Genomic DNA, 21,981 nt, shown 5'->3' with positions numbered 1-21,981 from the left:
ACTCAATTTACAAATGACAACTGAGCAACTCTCCCTAGTTTTGCCCACCTGCTTTTAGGCAAAATCAGTTCTAACAAGTTAACTGCCATGCTACATTTCTTACTTTTCTCCCCTGTCTCTCTCCCTCCTCTACCCCATTGCCACTGTCACTTGCCCACAACCAGGACAGCTTGCAAAGCAAACACTTGGGACAGCAGTATCCAAACCTCCAAGGTGGTGAAGCCAGTTAGGCACACACTGCCTTGTGAGCCCAAGGAAAAATCTGATTCAACCTTGGAAGTAGCAGCCTAGCCTCTCTCCTAAACTTTGGCATTCGCATCACATGAAGGACAAAAGGGTCTCAATCTCCATCTAACAGCATCTCTCTAAATCAGTATTTAGCAGGAACTGGTGCATGTGAAGACTCGTAGTGCTGGAAAGTGGCTGACATCTCCCCCTTGAGAAGGGCATGTGGAGACCTCAGACCTAGCTACAAACTGACACTGACCAGGGTCCAACTGATGTGACACATGCCCAAGCCACGTCTCTGGAGACCTCAGTGGATGTCTTCATCACCAGCAAGTAACGCTGGTCCCTACACAATAAAAACCCCTGACAGGCAACCTGGATTGGGAGCTAGAGTGCTGGACTGAGTGGATGTAAAAAAAGTGCCTCAATCGTTGACATCTTGGTCATGAGCCAGGACCAAGTGCACTAGGGCTCCCTAAAGGCACCACAGAACAGCAGAAACAGCAGGGGATCGTTGTCCACCTGAGCATGTGGTTAGAAAATCATAACTTTTCTTTGCCCAAAAAAGTCTGCATTTTAGAGTAAATTTTGTAAGTTACACATATTCAAAGACAAGTATATGTGAAGAATTACTGAGATTTTCTTTCTAGTTCACACAGTTAGTATTGAGCAGTCCTAGAAGAAATATCAGAAAGCATTACTAACTGGAATTCTTTATTCAAGGCTACAAAAGCAGTTTTTCTAAGACTCAGGACCTTACAAAATTAAAAACCTGAGCGCTCCATTAATGTAACGTATTATGCATCAAATTTGACACAATGTGTTCAGGACTTCATTCGCTGTGTAAAAATCCTCTCTCAAGATAACATAGGAAAGCCACCCATATATGGTCCAAATCTATGTATATGTATATAACATTCCTGTATATGTCCCTATATAGGGAACATATAAAGGAATGTTTAAGATGGGGTCTAGGGAGTGCCATATCCAAACCTAATACCCTATCTGCAGACCTGTGTGATGAGAACTATCTCAGTCTTCAGTCCTGGGTCCCAGACTTTGGAAATTTAGGTCTAAATTCATGAAAAAGTGCAGCAGAGCCAAAACAGAGAAAGATGAACACCATTTTCAACTTCTGTCACAGGTCCCTAACACGGGTAAAACACAAGTGTATCTCTAGCTGTCAGGGAACTCCTGCTCTTAAATTTCAGAAGAATTTGAGTTTGGAGGTTTACCTACTGCTATCAGCTTGACTGAAATAACATATGGAATTGGTCGTGCTCCTAAAATAAACTGTAACCAGGGGGGGATGGGTGTCCTATAGTGTTTTGTCAAACAGCATGAAACATTTTGAACCTTAAAAAAAGACTATATTATTCAGAATATTTATTGATAACTGTAAAATAATACATTATTCAATATATATGTAGAGCTAATAACTTTCAGCACATCTCTGAGCTGCTTAAGGAAATCAAGAACACATTGAGGTGAAAAATTATCTTGGTTATTCAAGTTGGTTTTCTTCTATTTAGATTCTTAGTTGTCTTGATCTAAATCTATAGAGGATGACTTATAATTGTCACACACTCCAGATAATGTTTGGTGATAAGAAAAGTCTGGCCCGTCTTGGGCCTTGTACATGTGTACCCAGAGACTTCATATATTACAATTAACAAGGTAACAGGAAAACCTGAATGAGAACAATGTAGTCAGCTGCCAAAGGAGTGTGCAATAAGGTCTCAGCTAAGATCTCAATAAGACAATCAAGGACACTTCCTACAAGAATAAGCAACGAAACAAAGCAAGGGCACTACGCCTCTTCCATGTACTTTTTGGGGCTGAAGCTCACATTCATCAGTGGTTCAAAACCTCTTCTCTGCCTTTGGCGCTGGAACAGTATAAGCAGAAGAACAAGCATGGCCAGAGCTATTAGTGCCCCTCCAGTTGTGGATCCAACCATGGCAGCCCACATCTGGGATTCTTCAAGTGAACCTGGAAATAAGAAATGTCTGAAGTGAGGACATCATATAATTTCATTTCTTAAATCACACAGAAAAAAAAATATCCCACAGCCTGGTAATTTGATTACTTGTGTGGCTTAGAGACCCAGTGGCCACAGGGGAAGCTGGTACTGCACTGTGTAACCAACACACATACCAAAGCCAGAGACGTTCCCTGCCAGACGGCTCTACAGATGAATTTAAACTTCAACCCTTCATACAAATTAAAGTGTTGAGAACTGGAAAGATTAACAGTAACAAGACAAAAAGACCATTCTCTTATCTAATCTGGTCAAAATAATTATGAATGATTTCAGCAATTCTTTCTATAATGACATTTTGGCATAGCTGTTTCCAAGTTATTTAGGTCAACAGAAAACCCTCCAATTTTCCTATAGACCACAAAGCAGACGATTGTCAAACTTTTAACTGAAAACACTACTTAGTGTGGTTCTGCTGACCAGCTCCAGATCGCATCCTCTGATTTTGAACCACTTCTGGGGAACCACTGTCTTCTAAGATAATATTGCCCATTCTTACAATAACCCTGCTCCACTTGGCTAAATAACTTATTTTGTGTTCTCATTTATGCTTCCAGAAGCAACAACTGCCTGCTGTCCTATTCTGAAAAATGCTACATATACCAAGATGGCAATAATTACATTTGATATATTTACAATAAGCACATTTGATTATATTCACAAAAAACTCTCAAAAGGATTTTAAGTATTTAAAAGGTACTTGGACATAGAGGATGAAATCCAGATGGCTCAAGGAGATATCACACTGACTATAAAAGCAACTAGAAGTTGTGTGACCCAATCTGCAGTCTCTGTCAACAAAAGAGTTGAGGGCAACCATGGCCAAATTCAGTAAGATTCCAGAATGAATTGTTTACCACTTTACCATCTCTCAAGTAAAAGCCAGCAATGTATTACCTATGTTGATTACATGAGGCAGAATTAGCAAGTTATATATTTAGATAAAAGAGAAAGATTTTAATGTAAAAACATTATTCTCTGAACACTGACCATGCAGACAGAGATAGATATGCTGCTTCATAGTGAGATAACAATTTGTTTAGGTGGGAGTTGAGAAGCAGCAGAACCACAAGCTGCCTTTGTTCCTCTCTGGGTACCTCATACCCAAGGGGCAGCAGCATTTTCAATGCAGAAGTAGGGGCAGTCGTTCAGAGGGAGGAAAACTTAAACTCCAAAAAAGGGGAAGTTTAAACTTTTAGGGGAAATTCTGGGGACAGCCCTGAGAAAAAGCTAGCATGTCTCCACATGTCAGGGCTGCCCTGCATGAATGCAGCCTGAGGACAAGGTTTTCAAAGTTTTGCAGCCTCTAGACCTTTAAACAGTCTCCACAGATTAAAACCACAGATACACAGTAAGCATTTAAAAGAAATTTCTGGCCACATCGATTAGATAAGAACCTACTGCCTCTCAAAGGAATACTGAGGTGGAGAAAGAAACTGCTCAGATTTAATCTTTGGTAAAGCAGCTGAAGCATGGATACCATTCCTTTCTTACACTTGTGCCTTTTACAAATATTTGTAATTCGTGTTGCAAATTTTGGATTTTGTGCATAAATACTTTGTGCAAAATACTTTGCTTTCTTGTTTATTATCTTTATCTGATCCATGTCAAAGGTAATTTCAAACAAATAGGCAGACTCTAAGGCACAGCATACCTATGGGCATGGAAAATCTTTAAAACTGGCGGTTTATAACACAAAACACCCAGGTACATCTTTCCAGGTTATCTAAAGATTAATGTAGTTCATCTCTAATGAGAGTCATGGTACAGTATTATTCAGGACTCTCTGCAAAACAAGTACTTTCTAATGACTGACATTAGTCAGACAAACTCTCTGGAAGAATGCCTGACCTCTGACAGGTTAAAAGATCCTGTAACAGGCTTAAACAGTGCTAGGAGCAGGAGCCAAAATCAAAGACTCCCCAACTCCAAAGGAGCACCATCATCAATGCCGGAGCAGTTCAAGTTGATGCATTTTGCAACAGAGCAAACTAAGTATGTGCACACTTGTAGTAACCACAGTTTACATGGTGAGTTGTAACTACCTGCGCTACAATATGTGATTGCTAGTGAGCAGGTGAATATAGACCCATACATTTTGTGAAAGGTGCCTTATTTTCCACAGGTCCATGTCACTGAAAATATGGTGAGCTGTCTCATCGCTTGGCCTAGAACAGCCCCCACACCTCTTGAGACATACCTGGCAAGTCAATGGCATAGGTGTAGCCAAGCTGCTCTGCAGTTTGGAAGAGTTCATTGTTGGTCACAGGAGGGAAAAAAGGGACCATATTATACAGTCTGTTATGACCGATGGGGGCCAGCTCCTCAGGCCAGGCATTGTCCGAGGGCTTAAACCGCTTCATCCACTCATCAAAGATGGCATCAGTAAAGGAGTGAAGAACCTGCAAATCCAGGCATGGGCACACATTTACTAAACTCTGTCAGAACTCTTCAGCATATAAAACACTCCCATCTAAAGTGGCAGCAACTTTTGAAAGAGAAAGAGGGTAATCTAATTTAGGTGCGATTTACAGAACGGGAAACCAGGAAAACTCATGAGAATGGAATAAACTGATCTCCTGCATGGGACATTTTGCTATAAACGTCCTTGTTGCTGCTTGTTCATAACAAGCTCTTTCTCCAGACAGTTTAATATCAGCTAGCATTGAATGGGCAGATCTGACCTCTTGGGTGAGGGCCCACTGAGCTCATACAGGTGAATGTACTTCTCAAACATATTTTAATCTCTCTCATCTCTGAACAGGTATGGAAAATTGCAGAAAAATGATTCCTTCATGCTCATCTTAGAGCGTGCCACCAGATCCACAGCTCCAGGTACCCATGAATTTGGTCAGGTCTTGCCCAGTGAGTTGATAAGTCTATAAAACACTAATACAGGAAAGTTTCTTCAGACAACAATTTGGGGCTATTTAACTTAATTTCTGATGTACTCATGTTTTTTAATTACAACCCTGGAAAAAGCTTAGAAAATATCCTATAGAAAATAATCTTGTCTATAAAAATACAGCTTAGTGAAATGAAGATTTCATTGTGTAAGAAATGCATGTAGGAATTCAAGAATTATTAAGAAAATAAGCTGGAGAACCACTACATAAGTATTTGGACTAATTTCTCCAACAAAAGATTGCAAACTTAAAGGTAAGAAAGAAATTAGTTGTATTCGAATTTCTCTATGTAATCACTGTGGTTTAATCTAACAAAGAGGAAAAAAAATTGCCATTAACTTATTAGGAGAGAAAGATGTGTAAGCAGATTTAACTCTTGGCTTTTCATTTGCACATTGCTGTTTGTGTTGCTCATTGCAGGGCAGCACTGCACTATTGCATCAGTGAAATCACATTATTTCTATTTTCCAAGAGACCCTCAAATTAGATGGTCTTCCTTTTAGCCTGTGAATTTTGAAACACAGACACAAACTACTCAGTCTACTGCTCTAAAATAACTAGCCCCACTTTCAGTTTATCTTCTTGCTGTAAAATTGTCTGGTATAAGATATTAAGTTTAGGTAGCACCTAATGAAAGGATTCGGGGCAACATGACTTGGAATAGCAGCTCTTCTCCCTAGAAACTTATTTTATATTTTACAAATTGCCCTGAGATTTCTTTCCTCTCTATTTGACTGTTATACAGGTGTGGCAGTGTTCAAGAAAACATTAAAGATTTCTCTTTTTCTATTTAAAGGACTTCTTTTTAGGGAATTCACTTCTGTTCTGCAAATCTCTGGTGAGATAGCTAACTTTGAGCCACAGCCACTGCCACTCATGCTGGGGGAAGACATACCACAAAGATGGGATCGTTGGCCGCTGAATGAGGGAGAACGTTGGTCCCATTCAGGAAAGAGTGAGCCAAATTATGAAGGCTCAGCATTGGAGAGTTAAGGGCTCCACCCAGTTTATCAAAGCCCTCCAGCGCATTCCTGTAGATGGGTAAAAGCAGCATCAAGTAACCAGATTTTGATGACAAATGAGCACACAAAGAAAACCCATGACCCAGCCAGCTCTGGAGGAGCCGACAGACAAACCTGAAACTGAAACTGGAATTGCGGAAAAAGGGAGGGCTGTCAAACACCTGCAGGGAGAGGCACCTCCTGACATCCTCCATGGTGGGCAGCCGCTCACTGGAGGTCCCAGGCGGCCTCCGCCGCAGCGGCCCTTCATCACTCCCGTTGCACAGAGTGACCAGGCGGTTGTAGTCATCCAAGCTGAGTGTGAAACAGAAAGCAGCGCAAGTCAGAAGGTGATGACTTGTTGGCCTTTTCTCCCATAGCAGAAAAGAGGCCTCAGCTATCCATGTGAGAGAGCAGGGATTAGAGACTGAAACCTCCTGGGGCATCTCAGTTCACCTCCCATGGCCTGGGAGCTGAATTTACTGCAGGACTGACACCATGCCCTGGCTTCCTGTGGCTCTGTGTCCTCTGTGGACCATCAATCATTTGGACCAAGTGTTACCAGGTTCGTTGTCCACAGAGAGAGGATGATTTAGGAAAGGCAAGCACAATTTCCTTCATGCCTTCTCCCCTCCCAAGGGCTTTGGAAGAACATTTTTTGCGAGACAATCTAAAACAGTCTTTTGAATTTTGAGTTGACAGACTTTCAGTCCTGAGTAAGGACTACTTTTTTGACTCTTAACAAAAGGGGAAAAAAAAACAAGGAAAGTCCTACTGTGGGGTGGGCTGAGAAAATGCAAAGAATGACATAAAACAGGGTTTCACTTTCCATCCCTCATCCCCTTTAGAGAAAAAGCAACTGCAATGATTGCATCTTCTTTTTCAGAGCCTGAAGGATATCCTGCTTTGTAGAGGTTGCCCACTAACTAATGGGGAGTCCTTTACACCAGGGATAGAAAGAGGGAAGGAGGAGGAAAAAAACAGTGTAACACTTGTGAAAAAATTCTGTGCTATTCAGTATGAAATGAAACAGCATTTTCAGAAACTCCTGAAGTAAACAAAAGCCCTTCTCTGTTTAATCTTAGCAAGGCAAAAGTTTAGTCACTACACTTTTCAAGAAAAAACAAAGCCCTATTTATCGTTGAGAAAAAGTAGGGGCGAGATTTAAAGCCAACTGGTGCCTAAAGCTAGAATTTAAAGTAGTTCTTTAGGTGCCCATAGAAAGAGGCTCTTTTGAAAAGCCCTGAGCTCTCAGTACCTTCGTCTGACTGACTGCACGCTGCCCCGGAGCTGACTGAAGAATGTTATATGAGTATTGTAACGAGTAGCATCTTATGTCATAGCACCCCAATCCCACATGTGAATCCCCCATCAAAGCCCTGCTTTCACCCAAATCAGTATATGCCTACAGAGAGCTGTCAGCAAGCTCCTGGCTGTCTCTGTGTTGTTTTCCATGTGAAATCTCAGTCACTTCAAAGTCAATCCCCAAACTGCACTAAATATATCAGGGTTAAGATCTCACCCAATAAAAGGGAACAGATTTTTCAGCCTATCTCTAGCTTCCTATATGCCAAAACAGTTTTCTGTTTCTGCTGCCAAAATCAATTGGGTGTTTGTTAAAGAACCGACACACAGGCATTTCTTCTTTAAAAAGATACTTGCCAATGTGCAAACTCTTCAGACTTTTGGCAGCCTCAAATTGGCTGAATTGACTAAAATCCTGTACCGAAAGAATCATCTTTCAAAAATATACTTCCACAATACCAGAGGAGAAAGTTTACACAGCACCATCTACACACAAACCAACCGTGATTCCCAGTTTTAAAAAAGACGTCTTGGCTCTTTTTCTGCCTCTCGCTCACAGCGAGAGAGCAGTCCGTGCTCTCAATGCAGAATGAAAGCAAGGTTTGGTCAGTATGGAAGCTTGACCTAGATATTCTTGTACCTGTTACAAACTATTTGCCACCGGGAGAACCTGGAGTTCAGGCTGATCAGCCCTGGGTCATCTGGCCGCGATGCTCCAAAGAGCTGGTCCGTGCAGATGTCACACTCATTTCTACCCTTGGCAAAGTTCCAGTAGGGCAGCGCGAAGGAGTCGTTGCCTATCAGTCGCTGCAATGGACAGAAACGCATTAGCAGGGAATCACCTTCAAAGAGAAAAGAAAGGGACTCCTGCAAGTTGTTTCACTGGGTATTCACTTGATATTTCACTGGATATTCTGCTTTTCATTCTGCATTTCAACTATGACTCCTTTCAAAAGATTGGGGGGTTAAGTCAGTCCATGCGGACACTGTCATTAGTTATTTTACTCTTGGCCTGTGCTTCTTTTGGCCATGTTAGTCTTCCTACCAACTCAGAGATCGAGCAGGAGCAGAGATGAATCAAGCCTTAAGCAACTAAGAGGCTTTCTGAGTGACATAAGTGGGTAATGGGTAAAATTGTGCATGTGGTTTGCTTTTGCTCCAGAAAGGCTGGCCCTGGGGAAGAATCTGAACTTGTATGAATAGAGGAATACAGTGCATTTGCTTGTGCTTGCTTGTTAGATACGATTTCATGCAAGATCCTGCAGCTATTTTGATACCAGCCATTTTCATTAGAGATCTGCAAGGCTGAAATACAATGACATTGCCAATATACAAGTAATACAAATGGAAATGAGCCAATGCTTCGGCAACTGACTGTTGGGCACATTAACATATTTCTTTAAAAGATGCATTGCTGAATACATGTATGTATTAAATGTATAATGTGTCACATTTAAAGGGGGTAATATTTAGAGTTGCTTTCATTGGGATGGTATTTTCAACATCAGCAGACAATATCTGTTACCAAGTTTTACATGTAGGTGTTGCTTTGATTTTATTAATAAATAGTGTTAATTTACACCTTCTGTCCTCTGTTGTGGAGATTAAGAAAAAAATCTCCATGATAACCTTCACGTAATTGTTCACAGTGAGAAACTGTTCAGTCCACAGTATCTTGAAAGCATTAATTTCACTTTAAACAAAAAAAGATTAGTGAGCAAACACTCCTGGGAGTTTGGGTAAGAATCTATCCTAGGAAATAGCTTACCCTTGGCTGGCTCGACAAAGTCATGTAGCAAAAGAGAGAAGTTGCATGAGGAAAAAGAAAGGCTGTTCAGCTAACCTGCAGGTCTCTCTCCAGCAACAGCAAATGGTACCTATGCCAAGTAACAAAGGCAGGTCCTTGATGGGAGAAATCAATACCTGTGAAGGGGCGGCCAGGTCCTACAAAGGGAAGATGAAATAAGCACTTAGGCACCAAATGAGGCTCAAGTGAAAGACAGCACTTTCTTCTTTTGCCTGGAGTAGAGTTAAACAAAAACCTGCAGCTCTAAACGTTTGGAAAGAGCGCACACATCAGAAGCTACAACACTTACACGGGACAAGTGAACAAAATCCTCTGTGGATATTCACTTCAGAGCTTCCCAAAAGTTCACATTCCACCAAGAGTTAGATATTGTGAAGATTTCTAACGACTTTTGGCTTTGAGAAGCAGTCTTACTGTCTAAAATCTTAGCTTCTTGCTAATATGTACCACATCATTATCTCATTCTCTTGCTCAACTGCAGGACTTACACCATGTACCTAGCAGGAGAACCTCAGCATTTTCCATAACCTGCCAACAGCAATTCAACATCCTTTGCCAATTTTCTTCAAATTGTGCTTGTTATTTCTTGTATTGTGCTCTTGTTATTACACATGAGAACTAAGACACTCAAAGGCTAGAGGCTTCAAACCACATATAGATTTGTTAATCACTGCCGCAAGCTTCAACCCACATATGGATTTATTTATCACTGCAGCAGCACTAGAAGTTGTCTCTTTCCCTTTCCACATGACTGTCCTGTCCCCTGAAGGATCTTTGCTCTTATTAGGCCAGAGACTTCAGCCCTGCAAAATTAGAAGAGTGTCAGAAGGTCACACTGAAGAAAACCTGTTGCAGGGTAGCAGATATCCTCTAGCAAGCAGGTAGATATGGGCTGTTGAGCTTGCATGTATGACTGCCAGGTAGAAAAGCTGTATTGGTGTCTCCTCCTGCAAGATCTGGGCATTCCAAAATGGGGCTGGCATAGGTACTTCTGTCTAGAAGAGCAATGAGGACTAGGAATCCAGATTTGGGAGAAAGCGTGGGGTTAGATACCCAAACCTCTAACCTGGTTTGGTTTTAAAAGCGGGCTGTGGTTAGTCAGGCAAATCCCATTCTTAGTGACTTGCTGAAGGCCACAGAAAGCAGTAGCAGTCTGGTCCCCAATGTCTCCGCATGGTCTCTGCCTTCACCACTGTAGAGCCCCTTTCCCACTGCTGCTGCATCTACCTTGTCCTGTGGACTAGAAATGTCTTTTTGAAATCAGTCACTGCCTGACAACACTTCAGTTCACTCAATGGTGGAGCCTCTGAACTGCCTCCCTGGCAGACAGATCTACCAGGAGTGTGGCTGGTGTGCTCCAGCCACCACGGGGTGGGGGACCAGACCGCAGCAGGTCTGAAGCACACCTCCCTCAACTGTGGATGGCCTCCAGCTTCTCGCCACCAACTGTTTCTCTCTGCAGATCTGCTCCTGCTGGGACTCACTGCTCGATGAAGTAGCACAGCTGTGTTAAGCATACTTACCTTTGCTCAGCAATGACACTGTTCACACTTTCTTTTACCTGCAGAGCCCACTGGATAAGAAAAGCACTAACCTAATAGTGTGTCTCTGACTGAGTAGTAATGAAGCCAGACAAAGTAGTTATAAATACTACAGTTGGCAATTTGCGGTTCCTCTGTGGTGGGACCAAGCAGACTTATCCAGTGCTGAGTTGCAATTACATAGTCTGGGTGAACAGTTGTCTTTGCGCGGTCTAGAGCACTGAAGAACTGCTCTCTCTCCTCTGCTGTCAGGGAGTGGACATCCTTCCTGACAACTGCTGGCTTCCTCACTTTGCATTCGGGACCGGTCCAGCCAAACTTGCAGTCACCACAGTTATAGCCAGCAAAGTTTCCTGAATCAAGAGGAGAGAGCAGTCATGACGTTATGAATCAGGGAAAACTAACAGTGTCATACAGAAGAATTAAGAATTAATTCTCTTTTTCCCCAGAGATGCCAGTTGCAGGAAGGGACAGCAGCTGAGCAGACTGGCAGCTTTGCTAATTGCCTAACCAGAAGGATGGCTTGCTTCCCAGAGCCACAACAGGGCCAAGAACCACACTCAGCCGGTTGGGGAGGTGAAGTGCTGGGTAATAGGCTTCACGTCCCAAGGTGCTCAGAGCTCTGCAAAGCCCTCAGGCACGTGAGAAGTCTCACCAATTAAACACATGATGAAGTGCTTTGCTCGATTTGCTCTCAAGTACTTCCAAGATCAAACCCAAAAGAGGGTCGTTTCGTGTGTATCCTTAAGTACAGAAAAAAATCCCCAAACAAAACAGTTCTCTTAAGGACAAAACTTGGGAAGAACTAATGTCTGTTAACAGTGTATCTGGGACACAACACAATCCAAGACAAGCACCAGGGGTGCTGCAGCTCACGCTTTAAGCATTATTAAATGGTGCTGCAGTAAGAGCCTGAAAACCACTGCAGTACCATCATTCCCCGCTGGCATCGCTCCTAAGGCAAACAATCAGGTCCGCTCTAGGCTATTAGCTCAGACCCTCTAATGTGGTGGAAGAGCCCAGGAAAGCAGAGCTTGCTATAAGCGTGGCCTCTCACTCACTGTGGCAGGCTGCCAGCAGCCGCAGAAAGGCCCTGCTGCAGCTTGCTTTGCCTTTGCTGGGGAAGATGGGGAACAACCAACCATTCCTGTAGCAGACATCTGCCTCCTGCCTGCACACAGGCAGGCTGCTGCCATAGCAGTGGTGTAGGGCAGTGGGCACTGCTGCCAGGGGAAGGATGGAGCAGAGGGGCAACCAGGGGTCCTCTGGGATCTCCACTCAGTTCTCCAAAAATCTGCACTGAGACTCCCTATATGCCACCCTCCCTTCAACCCCATGTACACACTCACTCAACAACCACCATGTCAATCGTTTTCCAAAATGCCAGAAAATCTCACTGCTTCCCACACATATCATTACTGCTATGCCCAGGACAGGCTTCAGGCTAACATGGCGATGGGGAAGTGGCTTAGGAAGTGTTCGTGGATGAGCAAACTTCCCTAGGCTGTAAGGTTGAGTCTATGGGCAGAACAACACTTGACTCTAAAGTAAGATTTCAGATTGTCAGGGGCGACAGGGCTTATTACCGGTTTCAAAGACCCCCACGGTTACCAAGAAGGCTGTGTAACTTATGGCTAGCTCTAGGATAAGTGCTGATGAGCTCTAAACATTTGTGACACACTCCTGTGAGACCTACCAAAAGGACATGAGGACATGTAGGTTTGGAGAGCTTATGGTTATTTCAGAGCATCTGAGATCTGTAGGCTTACACACTACCATGAAGCTTAGGACCAGTGCTAAGCTTAGGGACCACACAGATGAAGACTTCAACTAGGTTTTGGACCATGCACAGCCTGATGGCATACCATGAGGACAGCTTCCAGGTGTATGGCTTACATTTTGTCCAAATGCAGGTAGGAGCAGCTGGGCTCAGCTGCTATGTTCCAGCTAGGACAGAAGGCTTCCAAAGCCAGAGGTCTGCACTGGTTTAGGGGGATGAAGAAGTATGGCAGAAAAAAACAAGTACTTTATAGCTTTATGAAAGAAATAAGATTGTATGAATACATGATTATGATGAGGGCACAGGTTAAGATGGGGGGAAGAAACACAGAATGTTGATTTTATCATGGTATTCCTGAGAGTCCCATCAGAAGACCATGATCGCTGTTGTGAATTTGGTGAGCTCCACTATCTGTATATTTGCTCATTCTTGACAACTCAGCTTAGTTATTAGGGCCCAACACATACTCCAGCCTGTACTGACCAGATGACAATTATCAGCAATATCTTGCAACATAGCCCATTTAGGCCATACATATTGCACAAGTTTCAGTACATGGACCACAAACTTCTGGAAAGCAGCTGTTGTCCCCTCTTGCCCAAAGGTACAATTCAATCCTTTTTAAGAGAAGGGGGGTAAAGCAGGAATTAACCATGAAAAAATCTGTCAACAACCTTTCTAGAGATTGGCAGTCATGCTTCCAATTCAAATGACCCATCTACTCACAGCATTGGATAAGCATCACATTGAAATATAGAACTAACAGAACCAAAGTTAGTGCAGGACCAGGTTTGTCCCATCTGGTCTTGGTACCAGAACAAGACTCCAGCAGTCACTCGTTGAGGCTTTGATGGTGCCTATTCCTCTCTCAGTGAGAGCCCTTTGAATCTACGCAGCTCTTGATGCCCAAGATCATTTTGTGGGAGAAAATCCATATTTTAGGTATACTCTATGAGCCTCCTCAGACCGTGAAAAGAAATTTGCAAAGGCCCGAAATGCTGAGTCATCTTCATGGGAAAAGTGCTCTTCTCCACCTGAACGGCATCTGGAACCAAGTGGACGAATCACTCCTCACTTGTTTCCCTTGGGCAGCTGCTAATTATACTCAATTGAGGCTCTGCAGGATTTTCTCCCTTAACCACCTAATCTATTAAGTAATCCACCACTTCACCAGACACTTTTCAAAGGGACATGAGCGATTACTGAGTAAGAAGGAGGACTGTAGTGAAGAAGAGACAGCAAACACGAGGAGAAAATTTCCAAGCAAAGTGTTATTTCACACTGCAGTATTTCTGCTGATTGTGTTGAACATTTCTGTAATGTCCTCAGGTCTATTTGGTAACGTTCTCTTGTCAGAAATGCACAACAACACTTCATAAAATTGAAAGTTGCTTTTTGTCATTTTCTTTCAACAGACTCCATGCATCACAGGACTGTCATTATGCAGCAGCTGAAATGGTGAGAAGCTGATGGAGGTCTGTGGGATTTCCCACATTGCAAACATGAATAACTGCAGTACTCAGACCCAGGTTTTTCATGTCCCACCCAAATCACTTTTTCAACATTTGTTTCTAAAGCACTCTACCAGGCCACTGGTCTGGAAATGATTCACTGCTGTTTTCAGAAAGTTTATTTACTGCTTGTAAAATTCCCACATGATAGCACTGTGAAATATATGTCCCAGTCTCTCACAACTTAGCTTCAATGTCTGCTGTGCTGGTGATGGTGGACTTCAATGGTACAGCTCTAGGACACCAGAAAAAGTAATCTTATCAGGATACACCACATAGCAGACATTTTCAGTAAGACAGTGAGATCCTTTCAAGATCCTTTTGAACACAGGGACCATAGGAACATGCAAGGATTCATGCCTTAGCATTTTTTTGCCTTCAGTGACTAACACATAGCAACTCAGTGTCCTACCTCTCTGAGGCTATGTCAGGGACAACAGAGATTATTTTCACCTCTTGTGGTTCCTAGAGAATATAGTGTGGGAGGTCATTGTGGCACACAGATAGGAGATTACGTCACGGATGTAGTCCAGATCCTCCCTGCTTGTTCCACTGCTTTCAGGAATGCCCATTGTACTGCTGCTGGGCAAGAAAGTCATTTGGGGTGTCTTCCCCACTAACCCTTTTGTCTGGAGATGGGATCACCTGCCTCGGGAGCCATCTTCTGTGCCTAAACTCACCATCATTAATGGTGCTCTTTCCTAGTCAAGTTGGTGAATCTGGCTGCTTCTGTAGGTGCTATGGCCACGATACTTCTCCAGTAAGTCAGTCCACAGGCATGACACTGAGAAAAAGACACTTCTTATGACACAACACTTGGTATGTGTTAATACACATCACTGGTTTATGCTAACTGCAGTTACCACATACCACTGTATCTGCTCCTCAACCCCAGTGATTGCCTGAGCTCACAGACAGGGATTTTTCTACCTCTGAGCAGTCACAGCATGTGGTTGGTCTTCAGAACTGAGCATCACACAAATTAATTACCACTCAGTGTCTTTTCTTCAGTAAAAATGAACCCATCCAACACTCACCATCTTCTGCCTTGTTGTACTGTACTGTCTCTCTCTTTTTCTTCCACAGAGACCAGCTTAACACACATCATTTATTGGATGGGGAGAAAGGACTCCTTTTCAGACTTCTTCAGCCATTGCATTAAAACAGGAGTTCCATTAGCTTTGAAACACCAGCAGACCGCAGTATCTCAAGGGTAGGATCAGGACTGCTACGTGTGAGACAAACGGTTACCTCTTCTGTCTCTTCTAGTTCTTCATTTGAACATACTGTTAGGCTTCAGGATGTGGAAGATCTGTACCTAGCACAGGCTTTAACACGGTCATCAAGGTATGGCTATAATTTAGTATTATACCACAGCCACTTTGCCCTACAATAAGTAAATGAAGTGTATTTTACAGCTACTTCAGAAGTTCATTTTTACCTAATGGAAGGGCCATCATATCAGCTACATGGCTTAACTGACAATTTTCTTACAGCTTAACAATAGAATTTAAACCTTCTGCCCCCAACTTGATTATATATTCACAGGAATGTGAAAATATTTAATTTTTTTTTCTCAGAAAACTTCTATGGAAAAAAAATAGAGTACATGTCCACATGTTAACCTTAGGAAGTGGCAGGAAAAAAAAAGAATAATAATTATGTTTAACTCCTCAGTGAATTCAAACATTGTTTAATCACTGTTTAATCAAAATCTGTACTAGCAACCACATGACTGACTGCAGCTTTTTTTTTCACAATAATCTTTTGTACTGAGTTTTTAAAATGCTATAGCAGATCCATATCACATCAGTACAATTTTAGCCTTTAGAACTCAAAATAGCATTTAGTTCATGTCTTCTAAAACAGTATTCTTCTAAACTAAATGTAACTAACTCACTGAAATACTGCTTTGTTGTGTAATTAGCTACATGTCAATTTTTAGGGTTAGACTGGTGCATCCAACATTTTGTCTAATTCAACACATACACCTTACTGAAAAACAAATTACCATATTCCCCCTCATATAGTACTGCACACTGTCAGGAACTGTCATCAGGTCGTTTCAGTTTAAGAATTTATATAAATTGAATTAACATTAGGCACACCCAAACGAATTGTAGTACACATATAATGGATTCAAAACTGAAATTAGACAGGAACTAAAAACTCTGTTGCTACCTCCCAGCTACATTCATGCCATAACCACATCTTTTTTCTAGAGATTCTATTTTCGCTGCCACCAACACACTGAGTCAAATGTGTAGCACACAGCATCCTGACAACAGACACACAATTGTCTTTTTGACCATGGCTCTTTGTACAGAAAGTGGGAAGTAAAATTGGATCTTTCTGTTGTACTAATCTTATTCTGTTATATTTGTCCCCAGTTAAAGAAGACCTAATGCATATTATCTGCTAAAGCCTAGAAATGGAAAAGAAATGGGGAGAGTTTTAATTTTCCTTAGAAAATTTACATTAATTTGAAAAAAAAAAGACCCCACAATAACCACTCACGGATATTAGTTTGTGTTTGGGTTTTTCTTCTTTTTTTCATTTTCCCTCAGTGAATAGCTACAACAAATGGCCAAATTTTCAAAGTTCCTTTTATCCTTAGCTATTAAGATTTAGCAGAAAGCTCAAATAGATTAATTTATTGCAAGAACTCCAGAATCCCCACTTTGGAAAATTCTGGCCCATTCCTCACAGCTCTTCCAGGTTTCCTACCATTTAGCCATCAGCTATGTGACACGTTTAAATGTTACTGTCTAACCAAATATAATCAGCTACGTGGCAGTTGGAGTTCTCATAGCTTATCATTTATGCCATGTCTAAACTATAAACGGTGCCAAGAAGCACTAGAACACAACCATTCATATCGTAAAAACACTAGCAAGAGCCTCGGCATGGGTTGGAGTTTGCACAATCCAGGAACCATTTCAAATAGGTAGTTTGCACAAAACATTCATTTGGAAAGTAAGATACCTTAGTAGTAGAGATGTGCCCTGCTTCATGTCCCTTTGAATTAGTATATTTAATTGATGTTACCTACCACATGTACCATAGTCCTAGATGCTTGATAAAGACCACATGTCACACCACTTAAAACTCTGGTGTGCAGACAGCCATCCAGTGCATAACACTGAGTAAAAAAAATACAACAAAATACCAATAGACACAGATACATGATTACCAGCATTGTAAAAGCATTGGATCTAATTCAAATGCCGTGCAGTTGTGAATTTCTTAGCATTCTCCTAGAAATGCCTTTGCATGCAGCATCAGGCAGAGCCCATGAAACCTCCCTGATAACCATCCTTAAGCATGCCTTCCACCTTAATATTTTATCACTAGTATATTTAGATAATAAAGACTGCAAGGAGAAAGAGGAATACAAGTAAAATAAAAATGCAGCAAGAGAAATTAGATTTAAAGAGCCGAGGAGAGCCGACATCTCAGCAGAAGTAAGGCTGAATGAAAGGACACCACATTCTGGTTACACAACTTGGCACCCAGCCCTGCAAATATCAAATACCGGTGCTTACCTCTACTTGGACAAGCAAATTAATGCCTGTCTGTGCAGACCATGTCTGTCTACACTGGTCTTCAATTTACTCCCAGGTTTTGGTGCCCTAATTACTTAGACTGAATAAATGTTGGTATATGCCCATGAGCTTCAGTGTTCTGACTCAAGGTCTGTGCCTGTATGTGAAACCTGGCTTCAGTTTTGGAGATATAAAGAACCTTTAAAATGAAAAAACCTACATCCATCTTTTTTTTTGGTAAAGTGTCTGGAAAAGTACTTCCACACAAGCATTTGAAAACTAGTCAAAGGAAGAGATAAAAACCAATTTGTACTTTAGTCTGTTGTTACTATTTTGAGGAGCTTCAGTAACTCCATGTTTCCATTTAAAGTCATCTGCCACTACCTCTCTGTTTTCAGTTGACAACAGCATTGCAAAACTTAACATCATCTGCTGAAATTTTCTGCAGTGCTTCCTTCTCAGATTGATCTAGGCTTTGCTTTTTTTTTTTTTTTTTTTTTTTATGGTGAGAGCCACAGTATATTTTAGACAAAACAGCTCATCTAGTTCTAAGAATCAGGTTGAAGGAAAACAGGCTATTCTTCCCATGTTAAAAAAACCAAACAACTTTATATTTCCAAGAAACTCCAGGCTGCATTTGAAATCCGCCTAGGAAGTGAGTTCAAGTGCTTGATGTACCTTTTGCTCAAGTTCTAGTATCATCACCTGCCAGCCCTGCAAAGCAGTCTGGGCTGAGGCTGCGGTTCCTGCTCATTTTAACCTTCCTTCGACCAGGACTGCTGCTGAAAAAGGGTCCTGTTTCCTTATCCTGCCCTGAACTCACCTTCCTACTCCCTCCCTGCTGCCAGCACTAGTGAACTGGTCTTATTAAAACCTGATCCTTTGGGCCAGGTTAGCCTTCAAGCACATCTCATCCCTGAACTGTTTTACCTTCACCATGTGAACACAGAAGCCCAGTCACAGCAGGGAAGGAGTGGCTGGAGGTGATGAGGAAAGGGACAGGATGTCCTCTGGCAGTTGTACAAGCCCATTTTGGATCAAAGTGAGCTGTAGACTTAGTTAACAACCCCGGGAAACACCCTGGCCAGACATCCACACATTTTCTGTTCACAGAGATACATCGTGCTGCAAGGTACTACTCCAAGGGGAATAAATCTTCGATCAGTTCAGTGCAAACTGATCCAGGTTCACTGTGCCAAGATTAGCAGTGACAGAGGTTTGGACGCAGCACTGAAATGTCCAAAACCCTGCAGAAAAAGGTGACTACAGGGACAACTCCCAGGGCAAAGAGGAAAACCCAAAAGTTTGCATGAGAGAAAACACTTTTTTGCCTCCATCGCCCTGAAAAAGTGCTAATAGTATCATGAACATAACAGTATTTTTAGGAAACTGATACATTTGAAGCCTTCTTGACACCTTATGCCACTAGGGATGTTTCTGGCCTTTGGAGCAAGGTTAGCAGACCCATCCATCCCTGTCCCCCCACCCCAGCATCCCTCTCACCTGTGCACTGACAGCTCTGGTTGAAGAACTTGAGGGGCCACCGTTCCCGGTCATCCACATTTCGAAGGGTGTAAGGGCCACTCCAGGGCTGAGTGTCTGCCTGCACCCCTTGACACTGTCCCCTGCCCTGCAGGGACCCACAGATGTTGCCTGGCTCCCTCCCCAAGGGCGGGCAGCAGCGCTTCAAGCGAAGAGCATCCACTGTCATGCAGGCACGGGGGAATTGTGCCTGAGCCCAGGGGACACAGTAACAGCTCAGGTAGCCCAGCCCAGCCCAGAAGAGCCACCTCAGGGAGCCCATTACAGCAGGGTGCAGGCTCTGCCTCTCTGCTGAACCTGAGTGAGCGGAGCAGGGAGATCTCCACCGTGGGACAACCTGGCCTTGCCGTGGCTCCGTGCCCCAGCCAACTGGGATAATCCCTCTTGCTGCTGAGGATGCTGGTGTTGGGTGTTTGTTTAATCCCAGTCTTTAATTGCCTTGAATGCAGTGCAAAAGACAGGCGCTTTGACTCTGCAGTGCCTGCACAGCAGACACTGCTTTGAGCAGGGTTTATATAGAGGTTGGGAGAAGCCCTCATTAGAGGGATTAGCACAGCACAAATCCTCGTGTTTTGCACATGACATCAAGGGCAGAAAAGACGCCAGTGTGAGAGCAAGTTCTGCAGGCTCTGGCAGCTTGTCAGGAGAATGAATGCCTCGGATTTATTTCTCCAAGTCTTTCATAAGCTTTGAGAAATTGACAGTCTCATTTTAGCTGAGGTGGCTGGAGAAACACATTTTTTTCTTTTAATCAAAAGCCTGTAAACAGATGATAAATAGAAGAGGAAACCCCTTTTTTCAGTTAATTCACTGCAAGATAATACTTTCCAGTGAAAGAGTAGCCATAGAAAATAAAGTGGAAGCGCAGAGGATATAGGTGCATTATTAACAAAAATTAATAAACCTGGTAGTAACAGTTTGGGATGGAGACTCCACCTGCTGACTACGAAACTCCAGTGACTGTACTGTAAAAATCTGAGTGGCAAGGGAAAAAGGGTTCCCTTCTTAATAGCCTTTTTGCATGCAAAATAAATTATTTAATTGTTTTTAAAGGGTGAGTGGTCCTTGTTGGCTCTCTAATCCTTTCCCCATCATTACACCAGAGGTTGTTTTTGGACTGGTTTGGCCACTAGACTTTCAGAACTGTCACACCTGAGCACTTATTACCCACCTGGCAGGAGACAGTCTGTAAGATCAATACACACACCAGACACACAGACAAGTGGTTTTGTTCAGGGCATCAACAAAATTACTTTAAAAAGCTCCTAGTATGCAGCAGCCCTTGCCCACAATGCAACTCCTATGTGCTAGAGGAATAAAATTAATAAATCAAAATAAAGTAGTGATAAGTCATGAGAGGAGTCTGAAGCAGTAGTTATTGGTTCAGCTCCACCATACTGAATAAAAACTGGCAACTCCCTCTTCTTCACTGAAAGCTTTCTCTACCTCCCCCCCCTCCCCACTTCTATAGTTTAGCCATTTTTTGTAAGTACGTATAATGAAAACAGCTGTCATTGTGTCTGTACTACTCAGTATTTCCATGGATGTTCAACCACACCATTCTGGCACAAGAAGTCTATTATCTATGCAGAAAATTTATAGCCATCTTGCAGCTAAGGAGTTCATCCACACTGCAGACACTGTCATCAGCACTTTCAGGTTCTCCAATCTTTACATAAAAAATTTATTACTTGCCAGACAAACTAAAATACTATTCTACTTCATTTATGGAAGCACAAAGCCAATTAGCAATACCACGTAGTCTGAAATGGGTTTCAACTCATCTCCCTTAGGATTCAGTTTACCTAGAACTGGCTTTTGCCTGCTGCTCTCGACACAACATGTGAAAAAAACAGAAAGTACGACTATCTGCTGGAAAAATACGATGAAGACACTGACTCAAAAACACTCTGAACAACACACCTCCCCATACTACTCAGCACCTGAATACACCTGTCTGGTGTGAGAAAGATCAATCTTTGAATTAGGTTAGACAATGTCTTTAACCAAAGTTATCGACATACCATCTGAAAGCAATTAAAGTGAACACACATATATCAGCATCACCAAAAAAACATCAAAAAATATGGATAGGATTCAGCTAGCTGATTAAACCCCTGAACTGAAGTGTCTATATGTAAAAATATGTGTCTATGCAACCATTATAAACAAAGCTGGCTCAGTTCAGACACCCAGAGGAAGGTAGCTACTGCCATTTGAGAGCCTATATGAGACAGAAAGAGTAAGCACAGAGAAAGGAGAGGTGTTGAGGGAGGCAGGCAAGACAAGGTAAGGCAAGGAAAAGTGCTTCTAATGTAGTACATGATGAAGGTGAAATCTGTCATTTTTAGAGGAGTTAGAGCATGGAAAAAAGGAATAGCAGTTAGACAATAATATGATTACCTAGTTAGCAGGGGAAAGAAAACTGTGAGTAGAGAGCGGTACATACGCAGCTTTTCTTATGATTACTCCCCTCTATTACAACTACATAATTTTACAAAACTGGGAGCACGCTACAGCATGCTGTACTGGTATAGATGTAGCACTAGCCTCCGGTCCTCAGTAATGCATCAACATTTTAGGAGTGCCATCCCCAGCCAGGGGGAGTACCTGGAGGGACAGAAAAAGGATGGACAGATCTTTCATCCCGGCATCACTGTGTTGTGACCTGTTGCAGGCCTGCCAGCATCAGCAGTCGTATGCCGCTGCATGACACGCCATGCGGAAGACACAAAGCAAAATTACAAAAAGGCAGTTGTCTTTCAATTAGTCAT

At 42.4% G+C, this 21,981-nt stretch overlaps 1 protein-coding gene across 1 annotated transcript; it reads right to left on the bottom strand.

Moving 5' to 3' along the window:
• Nucleotides 1-1,663: 1,663 nt before the first annotated feature.
• DCT (dopachrome tautomerase) lies at nucleotides 1,664-19,667 on the bottom strand. The gene is made up of 8 exons (XM_074930923.1): nucleotides 19,169-19,667; nucleotides 10,883-11,182; nucleotides 9,325-9,425; nucleotides 8,122-8,288; nucleotides 6,312-6,491; nucleotides 6,071-6,206; nucleotides 4,470-4,671; nucleotides 1,664-2,220 (listed from the first exon to the last, which is right to left on the bottom strand). The coding sequence occupies exons 1-8, from the start codon at nucleotides 19,467-19,469 to the stop codon at nucleotides 2,039-2,041; spliced, it is 1,569 nt and encodes a 522-aa protein (XP_074787024.1). The 5' UTR covers nucleotides 19,470-19,667; the 3' UTR covers nucleotides 1,664-2,038.
• Between the last annotated feature and the right edge of the window lie 2,314 nt (nucleotides 19,668-21,981).

The sequence above is a fragment of the Athene noctua genome, chromosome 1 (genome assembly GCF_965140245.1).
Source record: "Athene noctua chromosome 1, bAthNoc1.hap1.1, whole genome shotgun sequence".
Classification (NCBI taxonomy): domain Eukaryota; kingdom Metazoa; phylum Chordata; class Aves; order Strigiformes; family Strigidae; genus Athene; species Athene noctua.
This window is presented reverse-complemented; position numbering and strand designations above follow the sequence as displayed.

Bases quoted from the DNA above. Each gene is read 5' to 3' on its own strand.
- DCT (XM_074930923.1), bottom strand. From the start codon at position 19,469: ATGGGCTCCCTGAGGTGGCTCTTCTGGGCTGGGCTGGGCTACCTGAGC. The intron at 6,207-6,311 runs GTTTGTCTGTCG...ACCCATCTACAG, and splicing joins AATTCCAGTTTCAGTTTCAG to GAATGCGCTGGAGGGCTTTG. The intron at 2,221-4,469 runs GTATGTCTCAAG...TCTTATTTCCAG, and splicing joins CTATGCCATTGACTTGCCAG to GTTCACTTGAAGAATCCCAG.